Source organism: Amphiprion ocellaris, chromosome 17 (genome assembly GCF_022539595.1).
Source record: "Amphiprion ocellaris isolate individual 3 ecotype Okinawa chromosome 17, ASM2253959v1, whole genome shotgun sequence".
In the NCBI taxonomy this organism is placed as follows: Eukaryota; Metazoa; Chordata; class Actinopteri; family Pomacentridae; genus Amphiprion; species Amphiprion ocellaris.
Window position 1 is genome coordinate 17,732,782 of NC_072782.1, and position 20,492 is coordinate 17,753,273.

At 40.7% G+C, this 20,492-nt stretch overlaps 1 protein-coding gene across 20 annotated transcripts in view; it reads left to right on the forward strand.

Moving 5' to 3' along the window:
* The window catches only part of mast4 (microtubule associated serine/threonine kinase family member 4), a 133,405-nt gene extending 117,582 nt beyond the window's left edge, over nucleotides 1–15,823 (forward strand). For 14 of the 20 annotated variants that reach the window (XM_055019170.1, XM_055019171.1, XM_055019172.1 and 11 more), the window contains 8 exons: nucleotides 93–214; nucleotides 3,079–3,293; nucleotides 4,104–4,307; nucleotides 4,768–4,994; nucleotides 6,324–6,446; nucleotides 6,735–6,901; nucleotides 9,450–9,634; nucleotides 9,730–15,823. In XM_055019170.1, coding sequence (XP_054875145.1) covers nucleotides 93–214; nucleotides 3,079–3,293; nucleotides 4,104–4,307; nucleotides 4,768–4,994; nucleotides 6,324–6,446; nucleotides 6,735–6,901; nucleotides 9,450–9,634; nucleotides 9,730–13,478 — 4,992 coding nt within the window. In that variant the 3' untranslated portion in view covers nucleotides 13,479–15,823. The remainder of the gene's footprint in view (nucleotides 1–92; nucleotides 215–3,078; nucleotides 3,294–4,103; nucleotides 4,308–4,767; nucleotides 4,995–6,323; nucleotides 6,447–6,734; nucleotides 6,902–9,449; nucleotides 9,635–9,729) is intronic. The other 6 variants (XM_055019173.1, XM_055019175.1, XM_023291019.3 and 3 more) reach the window with 3 other exon arrangements.
* Nucleotides 15,824–20,492: the final 4,669 nt, after the last annotated feature.

Below are 20,492 nucleotides of genomic sequence, written 5' to 3' on the forward strand. Positions count from 1 at the left end.
GTTGTTACATTCTGCTTTTCAATATCAGCTGAATTTCTGCATTCATAGCCTGCATGTAATGAAGTGAATCATTGTGTCCGTTCGGTTTTCAGGTTTACAGCAGCTTGGATTTGTCTCGTGGGCACCTGGAGGAGAAAGGAGAGACGGAGGAGAAGAAGAGCGAGAGCCCGCTTACTGTAGACTCTCTCAGCTGGACGCCAGACTTTGCTGAAATGTATGCACACCTCCACCTCTGATTCAAGATGAGAGCTAGAGTTCATTAAAACTTTACACCTAATGAAGCACAGATTAAAAAGACAGATCAATGAGGAGAGATCACATGGAGTGGAGAAATAAAGTTAATTGCAGGAACATGACCATGCAACAACAAAGTATTTTAGCAGTTAGACTCTGATGAGAAGCAGCATCAGCAGGGGGGATACACATACTGAGGAAGAGTCACAGGATTGCAGTGATGTTTTAAAAAATATGGCAATCATGGGCAGACAGATCATTGGACAAGTATAGCAATGTTAAGGTTGGGAGTAGAGTGATTTTGACAGCATGAGCAAAGTGGGAGAATACTGCAAGAATAGCCCTTAAACAGCTAGAGGAATAGAGAATGTAACTGAACAGATCTTCCTCACTGAACTCAGCTTAAGCTTCATTTCAACGAACAGTGGAAAAGCAAGAAGGGTCCAACTGCAATCCTTCCCCCTGAGGCTCGAGTTCTGAGAGCAAATGAGGTTTGAGCATGAGTCACAGAGATCCGTTGTATAAAGCAGCCTACTTAAACTTATTTCATTTTAGCAGTGCACTGAAGTCTGTTCCTGAACAAATTTCAGGTGAGAAATACAAAATCTACTTCCTGAATCTTCACCCAAATTAAATCTAGTAAGTTTAATTTATATTCCGTAAAACAATAGCACTACCGCACTGGTTGTCACTTTCTTCATTGTGGTTCGAGCTTAAGGGGAACTACAAAACAAAGCAGCAAGTAATGTTAGTCTAATAGTGTTTTTATTGTTTGTTGGAGGGCCACTGAAATTCAGTGCTGTGGAAATACTCTTAGTACCTCAAGTAGTAGAACAAACACCTTTCTGTGTCATCGGTATCATCGGTGTCAGCATGTCTCTCTCCCTCTCAATGTGAGGAACAAGAATGACAGCTTATTTCTAACATGACAGTAAACACCAAAATCTTTTATTCTTGGCTTATTGTAAATACCTCTTTAGGTTTCCATACCATGCAAGAAACTCTAAGTCCTACTTTTCAAATACAAAACAGCTTTCTAGATATGTAACAGCATCCCTCTACAATAAGCTGGAGCCCAGTCTACAGTGCATAGGTTGGAAAAGCAGCATTTTAAGATTAGAACGTCATTCTTTAGAAAAGCTAAGATCCCTGTTTTTAACGCTTGCCCTGTTACACACACACACACACACACACACACACACACATACACACACACACACATTCTTCCATGAGTAGAAAGTACTGGTATTGCAATGATTCTTCTATTGGTGGAAACACTGATATTATACAGTCTTTTAAATTTACAAAATAATACAAAATGATAAGAATAAATATACATACATTTTGTTTCTCTGAAATTACTTAAACATAAAAGCATAGTTGATTAACAAATGATTAATATATATAAATAAATGATAACCTAAGAGCTTATGATTGATATTTTTTCACAGAGGACAAACCGTAGATTCTAAAGTTCTGATGTTACGTTGTCCAATGGAAACATTAGCTGCAATAGTTTTAAATTTCTTGCCATTTTACATGACATATGATGCATGCAGCTGGAACAAGTTTTAACAGTAGCTGAAATGTGAATTTTATTTATTTTTAATTTTTTTGGTTTGAGGGAAGGTGGCTATAGCTAGCCATGCTTATAAAATCACTGGAAGTGGTGATACATATATCCCTTTACTTTGAGGAAACTGTAGAAAAAATCTTTGTTAAGGAAATAGTTAAATACAGTGAGCGAAGCAGTTTAATCCAGTGATTACTAACACAGGTGTCGGGCCCCTTCAAAGAGTCACCACATAAACCTGAAGGGTCTTCTGATGATAAATGGGAGAGGGAAAAAGCAAAGTTTTCCAACAATCAACTACATTGCAGCCAGCATTGTTGCTGATTAATGAACGTTTTACATCTGATTTCAACATTAAGATGCCATATTTCATCCTCAGAACACCAAAGTTATTCACATAACTTGAGCTAATGTTCATTTGCTATTTAAGCTAATGTAACCTAACAGCACAAACTGGAAAATACACAAAGTTATGCACCTTAACTTCAAATAGACCTTACCTACAGTTAAAGAGATGTGAACAAAGTCTCACCTTGTCCACTCAAACCACAAAGAAGACTTCACAATGAGACTAGCTGATGCTGAGGAGCTTCAGGGAACCATTGGTCACTGCTGGAGGCCAGTGCAGGCAAAGCAAGGGTCCCACATAATCACTGCATGTGAGGAAATGGAATATTCACAGGCGCATAATGAGGCTGACATTTAAGTTTTTTTAAGTGCCAGAATATCCTATCATTTCTAAAGCATGTGACAAGCAAGACATCCAATGAAAACAAATGATCAGAGTTCTTACATTGACATTTAAAGTGTGTTGATTGATTCATGAGTAGGTATGAGTACCTAGTACCGCTATTAATTGTTTTGTGAGTTGGTCGGTAATTCAGTACCGTTAAGCTTCTTGACAGATGGTATTGTTTTCGGTATTTATGGCATAAATTGTGCAATGTTATTTCAAGCTATTGTAGACTGCAACTGTACAGTAATGATGGCGTGATGAGGTCTGACGTATTGTTGTGTCTAATGATGGACAGAGCAAAGCGATAGAGAGTTTGGGTTCACTTTTCTAGATTTATCAACAGTGCAGCTACATGCAATTTGTTTCTAAGGGCAGCTGTATGTAAAGAAGGTAACACCAACAACCTCATGAAACCTTCATACCCAGCCTCTTCTAAACACGCACTAAAACCTGCATTAAAATGGGCAATATATTGAAACATTAGGTTCTTCCAGAAAGTCTGTTCTCATGAGAATCTGTCGTCTCTTCCATTCAGGCCCTCACTGTCCCACTCGACAGACACTGACAGTCTGAATCAGGGCCCTCACCCCAGTTTGCTTCCAAAGTTTGCTATCTCAGCTGAGAGTGAAGGAGATGAGACGTCAGGCCTCGGTGACCCCAGCAAAGCCGCCTCCTCCATCGGGGAGCTCCCACATGACGAACCTGACGCCACCACTCCTGGCAGTACCCACAGCGGCGCCACGCTCTCCGGTAACAGTGTCTACAATTACATCATGCACAGCTATAATAGATGTGCTTGGTTTTCATTTCAAAAGATTAATAAATGACGAGTTTCCTCAAACAATGAACCTGCAGAAACATCAGCTGGCCATATATTATCTTTTTTTATTCTCGTTTCTTTGAGTCAACTTTGGACAACAGCTTGATGGTGACGTTTGGGAATTATTTTGGGAAAAATTATTGAATGTCCTTACCTATTTTTGGTTTATTGTGACTGTATGGATGATAATTTCAAGCTGTTACAATATTGATAACTGTAGTAATTATTTATTAGTTGTGCTATTTACTTGATAGCCTATTAGCCAAATTTGAAAGAAATAGTTTAGTTTTTTTGCTTAGAGCTAGATACAAGGATCAATTTTACTTGTCTGTGCAATAAATATGAAATCATGGTTCATAAATATAAACATCTGTGCAACATTTGTGAAAAAATGAAAATGAAAAAATGATCAACACCAAGCCGAATGGCAAACTTATGACATTCAAATTTCTGCTATTCCTGAAGCATCACATGTCCTAGTAGAAAAACACAAAAAACATCCCTTATTATGAATCAAATTATATTCTATACCAACTTGTGTTTTTCCTCGTCTTCTTGACTTTAGCTTTATATTTACTGTTCAGAGTATGAGACTGACTCCAGTGTTCTGCTTGAAAGCAAACAAGCATATTTGCCAAAATGTCAAACTTTTGAATGTACGTTTCTATATTTTGTCCATTTCCTTTCCTACCTATAATCACTGTGTACCTCATTGTGTACTTGTCTTTTGTAAAATGTAGGTAGTTTCTCAGAACATCTGGACCAGCTGACACCCAGAGGTGAGGGTGTGGAGAGCCCTGACAGCACCAGTCACACATCCACCACAGACCAGGCGCCTCAGACCACCACTCTGCGGCCTGAGAGTGCTGCAGAAAAGACCGGAGCTGTGGCTAAAGTCCCAAAGTCTGTGTCAACTGGTGCCCTTTCCCTCATGATCCCCGGAGGTGAGTCAAAGACACCACACAGACACTCTTCCACATACTGATGTTGACTCAAAAATATGATCTTCAAGCAGCCTGTTAGAGCAATAACGTGTCAGGAATTACAATACGAGCCCCGGACTTTGAACAAATAATGTGAAAGAGATGAAAGCTCACTGTGGATCTGAGCAGAATTGGCTCAGCATGACACCTGCTGTGAGTTCCATTTTAGACGGTGGCTGCGAGCAAATAGCCGAGCAGAAGCAGCTAACAAGGAAAATAAGCAGGCAGGGCCAGAGCAAGAGGTCTCCACTGCTGGGAGAGAAAATCCTATTAGTTTCACCCACAGCAGGAGCAGAATGGAACCAGACTCACAAGCTTTACAGCAGCACCTCAATACTGACTTCAGGGCCGGTTAATGTCTGATTGATTTAAAAAAGAATCTGCTCAGTTGGTGATCATCCCTCTTTTTTTTTTTCCTCAGATATATTTGGGGTGTCTCCCCTGGCCAGTCCCCTCTCTCCTTACTCCCTCTCCTCAGACCCCTCCTCCAGAGACTCCTCCCCCAGCAGAGACTCCTCCCTCTGCACCACCAACCCACGGCAGCCAGTCGTCATCCACAGTTCCGGGAAGAAATTTGGCTTCACACTGAGGGCGATCCGGGTGTACGCCTGTGACAGTGACATCTACACTGTCTATCACATGGTCTGGGTAAGGACTGTGTTAACATTAGCACACGGGATCAGTTATAAGTCATTGAGGAGCTGTACAACTCAGAGTTTAACTGTTGAGTTATTTTGGGTCAAATTCTGGTCCAAGGCTGAATTAAATAAAAGGTCTTGGTTTCAGTATCCAAGTAGACCAAACCCAAGACTGAGTAATATTTGGATAGTTTATTAATTAATTCAAGAGCTGCTGATTGATTAACAAAACTTGCTCTCCCGCTGAGTATAACTAATGGTCACTATTCCATCATTTGGTGATGTATGCACATCATCCACAAGCCCTATTAGTCCGTCAACAGAGAATTGATGAAGTATTTAGTTTTTCGTTTTTTATCAAACATGCCAAATTTTTGTGTGGTTCAAGCTGCTTTTGTTGTCATATTCAACATTCAAATAAACATCTTTAGGCTTTCAATGGTTAATTGGACAAAACAAGCAAACTGAAGATGGATTGAGGAAACTCTGAAAGCCTTTTTTTTTTTTTTTTTTAAATGTTTTAGGACTTTAATCAGAAAAAATCAGCAGAATGTTAACCCTCTTAACCCCAAACCCCACTGGCAAGTTTGAAAAGCAACTCATCTTTTAAAAATATCAATGAAACTGTAAAAACACAAAGAACTTTTGAATTTTCATCTTTCTGATGAGGTCCCTGGTTCGCGTCCCGGCTTTCCCGGGATCTTTCTGCATGGAGTTTGCATGTTCTCCCTGTGCATGCGTGGGTTTTCTCCGGGTACTCCGGCTTCCTCCCACAGTCCAAAAATATGCTGAGGTTAATTGATTACTCTAAATTGCCCGTAGGTGTGAATGTGAGAGTGATTGTTTGTCTATATATGTGGCCCTGCGACAGACTGGCGACCTGTCTAGGGTGTCCCCTGCCTTCGCCCGAGTCAGCTGGGATAGGCTCCAGCACCCCCCGCGACCCTAGTGAGGATTAAGCGGTGTATAGATAATGGATGGATGGATCTTTCTGATGGTCCTTGATCTATTAGTCTGTAACGTACTATTCAGTTGGGAAACTTGACCAAGTGTGAGCTTAAAATGATGATATTTCGTATGTCTCTTTCAAAGGTTCACAAAAAATAACCTTTGTACATATTCCACTGCTTCAATTTTTACTTGTCTTCTATCTGCTTTATGTAAACACAACCTGCAGTTCAGTCAGTTCGGCTGAATAGTGCCTGCATTTTTGTGATGTGACTGTTTGTGACCAAAATTATCTAAACTACAGGTGTGAAAGCAGTCTAAATCTTTCAAAAAGAAAAAAATATAACAAGAATATTCACAGTAATGACTGTCTCTTCTGTCGGTTAATTAGAACGTAGAAGACGGTGGACCTGCTCATAAAGCTGGACTCAAAGCTGGAGACCTCATTACTCACGTGAACGGAGAACCAGTACATGGCCTTGTCCACACTGAAGTGGTGGAGCTCCTGCTGAAGGTAACTAACAAAATGTGTTAATGTTTAAACAGCAGCTGGTCAAATTGTAATGATTTTGTATCAAATTCAGTAAACAACTTAACAGTATTAATATTAAAAGTGGAAAAAGTAAAGCTTGTATTCCACCCACAATGTTAACACTAACCTTGTCTGTAATTAAATTAGGTAAAACTAAATTAAGCAGTCATACAGTCATGTTTAGATAAAGGTGATAAAGGCATATACATTATTTAGAATTTTACAAATATGTTGTCTTGCTGACACCCGTGTGTTGTTACTGTTTTTCAGAGTGGCAGCAAAGTGGCCATTTCTACAACCCCCTTTGAAAACACTTCTATAAAAACGGGTCCAGCCAGGAGGAACAGCTACAGGAGTAAGATGGTCAGATGTGGCAAAAAGCCCAAGAAAGAGAAGACGCCAGAAAGGTACAAATCTTCCAAAGAAACTAATATGATGTGAGTTTATTTTAACCCCCTTCTTTTAGCATTTTTATGCAGTGCTGTCTGTAAATGTTTCAGTAGTTGTATCCACAGAATTAATGACTGTTAACACACTGTGAGATTCCTGTAATCATATGTAATAATAATAAGAAATAAATATATACACACACACACACACACACACATATATATGGAATGTAAGTCTGAATATATATAATTCAACTCTGAATATATGGAGTGAAACTGAATATATATATAATGAAAGTCTGAATATATGGAATGAAACTCTGAATATATATATATAAAATGAAACTAATGCAGGACTGTTTTATAGAACCACGTGTGTTTTATCTGAATACACCTTATAAGCAGGGATGGATGGGTTTACAGTTTTATTATTAACAGTACTAAAATACATCAGTCTACATTCTACATACAAAGCTGCTGTTTGTCCTCCAACATCTAGAGGTTTATGTTCTGGCAGATACACAAACATCACTACACTTTAATGTGATCAAGAGTTGCTACTTCTGTATACACTGTACATCATCACTAATTAATGAGAGAATATTTCATGTCAGTTGCTTTATTCCGAACCTGAACACAGGTGCCGCTGGTCGATGCGACATGCATTATGGGTTATTTGGTTGCCCCAAGTTTCATTCCATATATTCAGAGTTTCATTATATATATTCATTCCATATATTCAGAATTGTAGATCATATATATATATATATATATATATATATATATATATATATATATATATATATATATATATATATATATATATATATATATATATATATATATATATATATATATACATACATACACACACACACACACACACATACAGCAAAGAAGAAAAAGTTTTCACATCAATCATTTACTTAACTAAAAGTACTGATACTACAATGAAAATAATACTACATTACAAGTAGAAGTCCTGAAGGAAAAATCCTACTTCAGTAGAGTATATAAGTATTAGTAGCAAAACGTAGTAATAGTAGGAAAGTGAATCTGAACACTCATCACATGATTAGTAGAAGAAAGAAGAAAAAAGTCCTTATACACACATCTATCTTCTGTTCTTCTCTAATGTCATGTGACCATTTATTGAAATGAAACCATGTGAGAAGTTTAGAGGGGAAAAAAAATACCTGTTTAGTGGACCTGAAATGTAGTGGAAGTATAACGTAGCATAAAATAGAAATGCTCAAGGAAAGTCCAGGTAGCTCTAAATTGTACTGAAGTGAGTCTACTTACTTCATTTTCACCTCTAAAAATATAAATGTATATTGGACACATAACAGTATTGTTACATTATATTAGATACGTATATCGTGTTTTATTACAAAGATGCTTCACATTGGAAGTTGTATACGACAAATACATTACAATCAAAATGCATGAAGTATATATGGATAGTAAGAGAGTTACAAGTATGGAAAAGGGCAGGACTTTGTGATAATTTAGGAATCACTTCACCCAAAGTCTGCTTCTAGTTTCTATACTAAGTCCCTAAAAGCTAAGGATTACCATAGGGGAGAATTCTTGTATTCTTATACTTCTTTCTGTTAGCACAGAAGTTTTCTTTCTGCAGCTCTGCAGAAAATCTAGGTGATTGAATGATCGAATTTCCTGTGTGGAGCATCACTAAGTTTCCTGCTGGCCTCTAGAGGGCAGACAGACGACACTCAGGAAATATTTACATACGTGAGTCATAACCTTAGAGGATCACTGGGTTGTTATGCATCTTAAAACAGTTAATCCTCTGAATATCAAGCAGTTTCTGGGCAATGTCTTATATTAGGTATTAGTGCCATAAATCCTAAAATAAACAACAGTGGTTGAGTTTCTTTGATTATTTGTTTTACAAAAATGTAAAAACTGGAATCAACATGTATAACATTTTTCAAGTCCATTCCATTCAAGTGTTCCATAGGTGTTAACAATACTGGGAAAAGGTGACTCTACATGCTGTATATATTTTACTACTAACACTACTTGTTTTTTTTCTATACTTTTCTGTGTAAACATGGCCTGTAATTAGGCAAAGTTCAGTGAAAAATTCTCTCAGTTTTTGGCATGTGACTGTTTATTGCAGCTTATTTACTAATAGCTTTACTGTTGTAGTGAGGATTGCAGGTTTTTTTTCAACAGAATCTGGTTAGAGCAAAAAATATTTTTTTTGGGATTCGTAGAATAAAGTGATTTTGCTTTGATTAAACATCATGGTTTTAATCTGAGATTCAGATAGTTTTAAACAGTACAACATATGAAAGACAGTCAGATTGAAGACTGTCTGAAAGTAGTAGTTTGGTGATTTTTATTGTCCTAAAGATTACACACCTTCAAAGGTTATCTTTAAAAGTTAGGAGAACCTTGAAGTTACATCTACATATGTTTAATATTGTCCATTTTAGAAACTGCTTCACTTTGCTGTATTATTTATTAGATTTTTTTTATATTATTTCTTCGTTTTTGACAAGGTGTCATAATCTGGGAATGTCACAGGGGACTCATGTCTTTTCTCTTCATCTCTCTTTATGTTTTGCAGGCGACGCTCCCTTTTCCGACGTTTTGCCATGCAGCCTTCTCCTCTTCTGCACACGAGTCGCAGTTTCTCATCTCTGAACCACTCGCTGTCATCTGGTGAGAGCCTCCCTGGTTCCCCCACCCACAGTCTCTCCCCTCGTTCCCCTACTGCCGCCTTCCGCCCCGCACCAGATTTCACCCAGTCAGGTGGAGATTTTACCTTATTCTGATGATAGCTTGACTTGTATTCATATTATGCTTAATTACACATTTATGTTCTTTTTTGTGGTCATGAATTCCAGGAGGGAACTCCTCCCAGAGCAGCTCTCCCAGCTCCAGTGCTCCAAACTCCCCTGCAGGCTCAGGCCACATCCGTCCCAGCACCCTCCACGGCCTCGGCCCCAAACTGCCCGGTCAAAGACTCCGTCAGGGGCGTCGCAAGTCTGCCGGCAGCATTCCACTCTCTCCTTTGGCTCGCACACCTTCACCTACCCCCCAACCGACCTCTCCTCAGCGCTCACCCTCTCCTCTCCTCAGTGGACACTCTGTCGCAATTTCCAAGACTACGCAAGCTTTCCCAGCCAAGATACATTCCCCACCTACAATTGTGCGCCACATTGTTCGCCCCAAAAGTGCTGAGCCACCTCGTTCTCCCCTCCTGAAACGTGTGCAGTCAGAAGAGAAGCTGTCCCCCTCTTACACAGGAGATAAGAAGCACCTGTGCTCCAGAAAACACAGCTTGGAAGTGACCCAGGAGGAGGTGCAGGATGAGGAGCTGAGGACAGGCGAGCGGGATTACACCGTCCTGCAGAGTGTGGATGAAACAGCTAGTGAGCCACTGGCCATCACCCGCTTACGACCTGTCGAGCAGGGCTGCTTAAAGAGGCCCATCAGTCGCAAGATGGGCCGGCAGGAGTCTATTGAGGAGCTTGACAAAGAAAAACTGAAGTCCAAGATGGTTGTGAAAAGACAGGACTGGTCAGAGAGGAGAGAGTCTCTGCAGAAGCAAGACGCCCTGCATGAAGCTGACTCATCACCTTTGTGTAGCGATGACAGAGATGACAGTTTCCTGATCCGAAACCAAAATAAAACCCCGAGCAGCCCGGAGTCTGGCCCTTTAGAGGCCAAAGCTGTTAGCACAACTCTTAAAGATGTCTTGTACAAAAAACTAAACACACGTGTGTCTGAGGGCATCACTGAACCATCAGGTGGCAGCAGTGAAAGTGAAGGAGGCCTCCGAACTACTCTCTGCTCGATTCACCCAGAGTGGCAGCACTCACGGCAGGGGAAGGACAACATGAAGCCAGACAGGTTGGACTTCAAAGCTCCCAGCATCGAGTTCACAAGAAAGAGGTTGTCATTTGAAGAGCGGGAGGACTGCATGTGTCGGCTGTCGTCTGGCCTCCATGAGAACCTGCACTTTGGCTCGACCAGGTCGAAGAGCCTTCAGCTGGACACAGCCATCTCTCATGAGCACATGAAGGCCGGACTGGGCAGCGTTCATTCAAGCCCTGAGGGTCTGGCCCCCAAGCTGTTCTCTGGGAGAGGAGAGAGCGCTGTGGAAAAACTCCAGCTCATCTCCTCTGCAGAGTCTCCGCTCAGAAAGACATCATCTGAATATAAACTTGAAGGACGCCATGTCTCCTCCCTGAAACCTCTAGAGGGCACTCTGGATATCGGTCTGCTCTCAGGGCCCAGAGTCTCCAAAACAGAAACCTGTTTATCCAAGATGGCAGAGAACACAAGCGACACTGTGTCTGTGAGTCCTCCAATGTGGCTCCAGAGCCCCACGGAGAGACAGATAACCATCCCCCAACTAAAAACTACAGACAAGGTAAAGAGCCCCCTGACTTACTCCCTAAACCCTGAAGCTGTTTCTTCTCTAAACAGCATCTTCAAAGAGCAGTCAAATAATGCAGCCACAGAAATTATAATCAATGCAAGTAGTGAGAAAACACAAGACAGACTTGGAGAATCATTAAAGGGTTCAGCCAGCAAAACGGAGGCCTCAACATTGACTGTCAAACCAGAGAGCAGGACGGTTGTGAAAGCTAGTTCATCACTGGCTCATGACCACAGAGGACCTCGACATAGCTCACACTTCTCCTCATGTGGAAAAACACCCTCCATACGGGAAGTGAGCAACGAAGATCAGGAGGATGAAGTGGAGCAGCAGGATGTCACACCAAGCACTACATCACAGAGCACTGACAGCTCCAAGACAGTAGTCTCTTTGACTGCAGCAAAGCTGGAGGATGACATAAAAACTTCCCCTGCACCTGCACAAGTAGAGAGTCCAGCAACAGCTGACAACGAGCCGTTACCTGTAGCATTGAGGCCGAATGTACACTTTGGTTTGGATACAGGTCAGCATCAGAGCTGTGAGAAAAGAAAAGCTGCTGCAGAGAACTTAAACATAACCTCTGTTTCTAAAGTGAATGTACAGAAAGACTCTGCACAGGTTCCAGAGAAAGTGTTTTCAAAACAGCAGCAGTTAAACATCTGCTCTGCAAGTACAGAACCCCAAGTTTCTATCACAGTATCAGCAGTTGGCCCCATATGTGACAATAAATCCAGCAGTTTGAAATCAGAAAGTCAGGACTGCTGTCAAACATCTGTTAGTAAGGACAATGTGCAATCTAACAGAGATCCAGGCAGCTCTGGTGCTAAGAAGGAAATCAACACATGTGCTACGGTTGCAAAAGTGGGGCAGCAGAGAGAAGTTTTTACAGAGAACACATCATTAAATATCATCACAGAAGTCACACTGAGCGTGAACAAAAAGAGTAACACTGTGTCTGCTGGGGCAGCAGAGGACAGCAGCATATTGTTGCAGAGGAAAGAAGTTCCCATGTCACCAAAGACAAAGAATACAGGCAATGAGAAAGATTCAGAGCAGCTGTCAAAAAGCTATCCAGCTATGAAAGCACAACACAAGTCTTCTGATTCAGAAATTTGCACGTCTAAGAAAGAAGACACTGTTATCAGCACAAAAGAAAACACTGTGGTCCCTTTGGCTAAACTGAAAAATTCGGCTTCAGCAACTATAAATGAAAATGTTTTAAGCCCCAAAAGTAAGTCAAGGCCTGACCCACAACCTGCACCACCCACATCTGTGAGGACAGAGAAGGAGACAAAAACACTACAAGTGAAATCTCACAGCACAGCTCCTCCCGTCCCCGTTGTCAAGGGCAGTCCAAATTCAAAACAGAAAGACCTGCCCAAGGATTCTGCACACGCAACTTCAAATGTTCAATCAACTCATGACGCTAAATGGAAAGAAGCCTCGCTGCCATCCGCTGGAGCTGACATAAAGCACGAAGAATCTGGGCAGCCAACAAATTCGCCCACTAATGCTGACGTGAAGCAAAGCAAAACCCAGCCCAAAGGTTCTGTAGCAATTTCAACTCATGCAGTAAAAGACAGCACAGACTCAAAGCCAAAATCTGTCCCTCCTAAAACTGTCACGTCATCAACTCTAAAGCCGGCTGTAGCTCCACCAGTTGTGAAACAGAGTCTTGATACCAAACCTAAAGACTCCTCACCCAAAAACCAAGCAGCAGTCCTTAAGGACCATCGTGACTCAAAGCCAAAAGATGCTGCTTCACCTCAGCAGCAGCTCAGGAAGGAGACTCTGCCAGCGTCAGATGTTTCCTCTCAGCCCAGTCCACCCCCAGTGCTGCCGAAACCTGCAGTGAAAAAAGAAACACATTCACCAAGCAGTGGAGCCGCCTCAGGCAAGGTCTCCAGCTGTGAATCTGCAGTCAAGGCGTCCAAGGACAGTCCCAAGCCTGAAGCCCTGAAACCAGACAGTCACAAGGCCCCAGAAACCCGAATCACCACCCCTGACAAGCAGGCGTCCTCCGGCCGGAAGGAGGCGGCTGAAAGGAAGAAAAAAGAACCAGCTCAAGAGGTCATGTCTGCACAGAAAACCGCAAAAAGGGACACATCCAGGGCTTCTCCCTCTGCTCTCAAAGACACCTCAGACAAAGACACCAGCAGGTGCAAACAGCAGAAGGAATCACCTCGTAGTTCCAGCAACAAAAAGTAAAAAGAGGGGAAATAGCAGCCGACATTATCGCTTCAGAGGTGTAATAAAATGTTAGAAATGATTTGTGCAAGCATCATCATGCCTTCTTTTTTTGCTTTTTCGTTAGAGGACCGAGAAAGCTGTTACACGCTGATAGAGAGGAAGGTGTGTGTGTGTGTTTCATAAGATTATTTACAACACATCAATGTTTCTAGGTCTGAATGTAGGCAATTGTGTGTTGATAATTTTTTGATGTTTTACATCAAGTGAATGTTTGGACGTTTTCTTTGTGTTCATTTCAGAATGCTTTGTGCAATCAGTATGTCAGGGGCAATAGGGAGGAGCCTTACAGAGGTGGTGATGTACTGTAGAATCAGTGCCATAAATGATTTTAAATTGCACTCTTACTTGTAAACTCGGAGGACCTGATGTCGAAGTCTTTTAATGCAGTAGACCACACAAATTTTTCTCAGCAACTTAGCAGCTGTTGTATTGTTTCCATTCAGTATGATCAGATTGCTTTTCTGGTGAGGTTTTGTGCAGTGGTACACAGACGGAACGCACTATGTCCTGTGCTTTTCCCCTAAAATTTAAAAAAAAGATACAGAATCACACTTTGGTTCTAGAAATCATAAATTAGTGAAGGGGCCTTAGATTTATGGGAAATAAAACTTGCTGTTCTTAGCAAGATGTGGTGTTTATTCACATTCCTCTGACATGTGTACATATATTTTTGATTTTTATGCAATATGGTGTAAATAGGATGACATTGTAAAACGGGGATACATGGGCTTACATGATTGTCGTTTGTATTATATGTATAGACTTTGCAGTGTCATGTTTGTATGCTCGATATTAAGAGTGTCATGTTCTGCTTGTGTGGTCTAAAGTAAGCTACCGTGACGTATCTCGTCAAAGGTGTCCTCTTCTTTGCAACTTTTAACATGTTCCAAAACTAACTTGAAGAGAGGGGCGAGAAGGCATGAGGGGGTAACTGGGCTATTTCTGAAAATGTAGCATTATATAACAAAACTGTGAGGGCTGTCAGCATTTCCCAAGAATGTCTTTATTGTTGATGATGGATAAAGTAGAATGACGATTGTGTGAAAGGCAGAATATTGTGTTTGATTGATGAGACGAACCAGTGAGTAATCACTGCAGTAGGTTTCTAAAAGACATCATGCCGAGTTTTGCCCACGTCATCATACAGGATAAATCCTGTGATTAAATGCAGTCTAAAAAGGGTTCGAGTGCCCAAAGTGCTTCACTGTCGCGGTTGTTGTGTTTGGGACTCAAGCTTCATCTGAGCAAAGATTTTTCGAGGAATCCTGATTGTTTGTCCACAACATAAATTTGATGTCAGTGTGCAAATACTCGGTACTATACATATAAGCTGTCATTTATCCGCACTCACTTCTTGCTATTTACACACACCGACACGTTTCTATACTGTAGATGCCTTTAAATTGCAAAACCCTAAATGACAACCAGAAAGTAGCCTCTGACACTTGTAGTAGCAGTATTTGCTCTGTTGTACCGGCTATAAAAAATAAAAACTAACAGTACTCTTGTCTACTACATATATGTTGAAGAGAAAACACTTCATTTAACCTGACACAGCATATATCTAAATGTTCCATACTGTATCTAAGAATGAAAGCAAAACACAAGATTGACAGCAGAGATTTTAATGTTAAAAGAATCTGATGTTTACCTGCATTAGATATTGTAAATGTATTGCTAATGTATTGTGAGAGAACAAAATGCACCTTAATGTTTGCCAATATTCAGTTCAGAAGGTGAGTAAAGGAGGATCTGGAACTGAAAGTGGTTTATGAATCCAACACTTATCATTTGAATGAATTTATTAAACCCTCCTTAACCTTCCACATACTTTTTTTTCCCCCCTCCTGTGGCGAAAGACATTTGAAATCCTCAAAGCACACTCAATGTTTGTTTACAAAGCATCATGGATGTATATTTTGTATATTGTTGATTTGCCAAATCTATGTTCTGTGTCACAGATGATGTTGTTTATAGTCGTGTGAGATTCTGCTCCATCGCCACCAGGATGATGTTTAATAAGAACATTTGTTTGTGCAGTAATCAATGTCTTTACATGTGTCAGGTTCTTCTTTGTCTGCTTGTCTTTTCAGTTTCCTTTTCTTTCTTCCTCTGTGCAAAACTAGTATTAGATGAACTTGCTTACGATGGTTTGTCTTTTAGAATATGTGCAATAAAAGTGTTTTGAGTTTTGTATTTTGCCCAAGGAAAGCTCTATGGATGTCATAGATGTTGTATATTAAAACAGATATTTATACTTCTAATGTTGCGTAATACTGAAAATAAAATGGAATTATGAATTATTCTTATCATTCTTTCATTTGTTTCTCTTCACATAGAACAAAAACTTCTAAAACACATCATATAGTATGCATTAATCACAGTAATGACAGTAGAAAAGCAACATCAACACTTGAATTTTAATATTCTCAAAACGGCTTTGTGTAGGGCGAGTTACTCCTGTTGGACACTGCCAGAAAGGCAATTGTAATTGATGCTCAGCTTTTTCTAAAGTATGCCAAACTAAATATTACAATACTGAGGCTTCTGAAGCAATTGTGTGGCCCTTTAATATATCACAGTAGCACCACCTCCACAATTAATGTAACCTTCAGAGACTCTCTGTTCTAATTCTGATCTAATTAAAATATGTACACCATGCTAGATAGGACATTCTTTGTTTAATGGGTCTGTAACTATCAAATATTTAACATTTTTTTCAACAGTTATCCAATTTGTATGCTTTAGCTAATTAACAGCTAGTGTAACCAATAGATTACAAGCAAAAATGAAAAAACACACTTTTTCAACACATATGGAAAACAATTTCCAAGACTAATCGAATAAAATTTATATGTATATATTTAAACAAAATCACTATTTTCATGCAGCTGGTGCCTTTCCAGGAAACTCCTAAGAAAATATATTGTAGACCTGTTAAAAAGAAAATAAAAGACTTTGAATGTAACCTATGGTCATCCAGCGTTTCTACACTGAAAGTAATACTTTCCTTGTGGTTTCTGAGTCTTAAACATATTTATTTCGTTTCAGAATGAAATGTAAAAAGAGCAATCCTCTATTCTTTAAATGCGCATTGACATGGTGAACAAAGAGATGTACACCAAGCTATGGTATCTAATGTAGCATCAGTAGGGGGCAGTAGCTTTCTATATGTGCAGCTGGAGGGGACACTTGAAGTAAGTCCTCTTATGCAACGTGGAGATGCGGAGGATAAATGAAGTGTAGCATAATGTACAGAAAGCCACTCCTCTCAAGAGTCTGATAAAGCTGCATATTTAACCTTTTTCCCCTCAATGATTTGCCACCTTACTGTGGTAAAGGGGTTTGAGAATCCCAGGAACCACGTTGTCAGGAGTAATTGTCCCTGGTAGAGTCTCCCAAGGTAAATTGGTTATGGGTGAGGGGCCAGATTATTCCAAAGGCTCCTATAGGAAGAAAATCAAGATATCTTGCTCTGGGTGGGTTTACTGAGACCCTGCCCTGGAGCCAGACCTGAATTGAAGGTGCTTGTTGGTGAGCACCTGGCGGTCGGGATCTTTATCCACGTGACCGGTCAGCCTCCATTGGACCCACTACTTGCAGCAGAGGCCAAAGGAGTACTGAGCATTGTGGACTGGACGGCTTACCCCCGCGACCTGGATAAGCACTAGCACTGGATAAGCACTTCTACTATGGGTAGAAGCAGCCTATTTGATTTGATCAGATTCGAGGGAGAGAAATATACTGTCAATCCCTCTTGATCTTCAGTAACTCTCTCATATATTATTAATGGTGCAGATGGATCAGTGTGTACACATGCTGATTACTCAGCAAAAATATTAATTAGAGGAACGAATGGGGGGCAGGGGATCCTCTTAAGCTCTGAGAATGGCGTTGGCCGTTGGGAGAGAGGAGGTGTTGCAGCACATTGTGTTAACTAGTTTGTTATCAGCAATTGGCTGTGTGCTTAATCTTGACTGGTTTCAAGCAGGAAACAATTTCCACCCTGTAAGAGATTTCTGTCTGGATGTTTTCAAATCATGTCACTGAGGGACACAATTAAGTTTTTTCATGTGCATATAAATCAAGTATATTTATGTGTTATAAGGAAGTAAAACAAAGTCTTATCAGAACAAACCATCTCCTATATTTAATCCATTATTCTGCTTGGCCGTCCTTACAACCACTTAAAAATAAAAGAAACAGTCTGCTATTCAATAGATTGTGAGCTTAATAAAACATACATTTGGCTGATTCCAGTGGCAGGAGGCCGGCTTGCCCCTAATCCATTTTACAAAGACTGATCAATACTAATGATGTGAGCGGCCATGTGCATTGTTATCAATAGGGTGTGCAGCTAAAAGGATGGGGGAGCACATATGTGTGCACACAGACACACGTGTAACATTGTAGAGAGTGAAACACCAAGTGAAAAACAAGGTTAACAGTTCGCATTAGTGCTAGCAGCTCCCTGATCTGTGCATTTAGGCACAAGAATGTTTTCAGCTGAATGTCAGCATGCAAACATGGTAATATTTAGCAGGTGTAATGTTTATTACAGCTGTCTCAGTTTTGGTGTGTTAGCATGCTAATACACAATACTAACATGCTATTGTTCAGCAGGTATAATTTTTTACCATATTCACCATCTTAGTTTAGCGTATTAGCATGCTAATATATTGTTGTTTAGCAGATATAATGGTTATCATGTTTAGCATTTTAGTTAATACCGTGATGATACACAATTCGAGCATGCTATTGTTTAGCCGGTATAACCATCTTAATTTAATAAATAAGAATACTGACATGTTCACTGACAATGCTAACATGCTATTGTTTAGAAGGTATAATGTTTACCTAGTTGACCATAGTAGTCTGGTAGCCTGCTAACATTTTCCTAATGGCAATGCTAACATGCTGATGTTTAGCAGGTATGATGTTTATCATGTTCTCCATCTTTCTTTAGTGTGTTAGCATGCTAACATATTCATGGTGACAATGCTAGCAGGCTGTTGTTTAGCAGGTATAATGCTAACCATGTTCAGAGTCACAGTTTGGTGTATCATCACGCTAACATGCTCACAGTGACAATGCTAACAAACTATCAGGTATTATGTTCACCACTTTAGTTTACTGCTAACATCAGCTAATTAGCACTAAACACTAAGTACAGTGAATGTCGTTAGTTTGACAGCTGTTTTATCATCTTAAAACAAATTATTGGACAAAATTAAATTGTGACCTGATGATGGGAAAGCTGAGAGACTATGAGTGCTCGTACCAACATTCATGGCAATTTGATAGTTCTCATGGAAGAGGCGAGGTGGTGTGAACGTTTACAGGAACAACTAATAGGCCCTTTCACTCTTCCTGTTTCCATTACCGCGCTGGATCCAGCAGTTTCAACTGCAACGTCAACTCCCAAAACAAAAAACAAATAGTACTTACTGGTGGAAACTCCAGTTCTATGTTGGAAATAGAACAATTGAGAATTTGTTGTGTTTGCCTGTATAATCATACATGCATCGATCAGGAATAACATGATGACCACCTGCCTAATATTGTGTTGGTCTCATTCATACTGTTAAAACTCCTCTGACCCAGTGGGGCACGGATAGAGGACCTCTGGGGATGTCCTGTGGCAATCGGATGGTGGCAGTGAATCCTGTGGGTCCTGTAGATTGCAGGGGAAACCTACCTAGATCATGGCTTACCCTGGTACATCCCACAGATGCTCAGTAACATTTGGATCTGGGGAGTGTGGAACTGGGGTGAACACTTTAGCTCTGTCGTGTTCCCTGGGCAACTCCTGAGTAGTTTTTGCAGTGTGTCGGGGGGCATTGTCCTGCTGAGGGTGGCAACTGTCATCAAGGACTGCTTTGCTTGAACATCCATATGAATGTCGGGACTCAAGGTTTCCCAGCAGAATGTTGCATTATAACAAGATGATCGATGTTCACTTCACCTGTCAGTGGTCATAATGTTGTGGCTGATCGGTGTATATAGCCTATAGATCGTAAAGACTGCACAGTGGATTCTGGGAGCACAGCTGCCCAGCCTGGACACACTCAATGCCAGCCAGCTAAGAAAAAAGGCCATCAGCATTGCCAAAGACCTCACCCATCCAGGACACAAACTGTCAACTGTGGAACAACTTTTCCCTCAGAGCTGTTGCCTCCATCCATCCTTATAGCCAAATTCAAGCTGATTGCTAGAAGTTCCACACAAATTTCATTGGATTTACACAATGACAAATAAAAGCCTCTAGCTATCTCTATCTATAGTATATAGAATATAGAATATTTACATACATCGTTGAAGGTGATGTGATAAAGAAAGAGATGGTTACTCAAGCCCATCAAGAAGGCAGAAGAAATGGCACTTGCTGACTTTTCCCAAATTTGATCATCAGTATCAAGCGCCACGTAACAGTTTCTCAGTAGTAGTGGCTCTTTTCTACCCCTCAAGAAGCAGTCCTGAAAGAGATTTTACAGTTCTTGTGGCCGGAAGATGCACAAAGGTTCAGGCCACCCTAAAACAGTCTGAAAGTTCCTGCAGTGGAAAGAGCAAAACACACACACACACACACACACACACACACACACACACACACACACACACACACACACACACACACACACACACACACACACACACACAGACACACACACACACACACTGGCCTAACACAACAGCAGCAGCCTCCCCAAGCAGGACTGCGTGTCCCAGCACAACGCTTGAGGAACACGACACAGAGACAAAGATGTTGACACAGCCTCCACACTCCACTCCCCAGATCCCAAACTGATCAAGCATCTTAGGAATGCACCAAAACAAGCCTGATCCACAGATAACCTCACCCTACATCCCACAGGACATCCCCTGCCAATGTCCGGGTGCCAGACACCACAAGACAGCCCCAGAGGTCCAGTATCCAGAGCTCTTTTGGCAGCACGAAGAGGAATCTCTTCA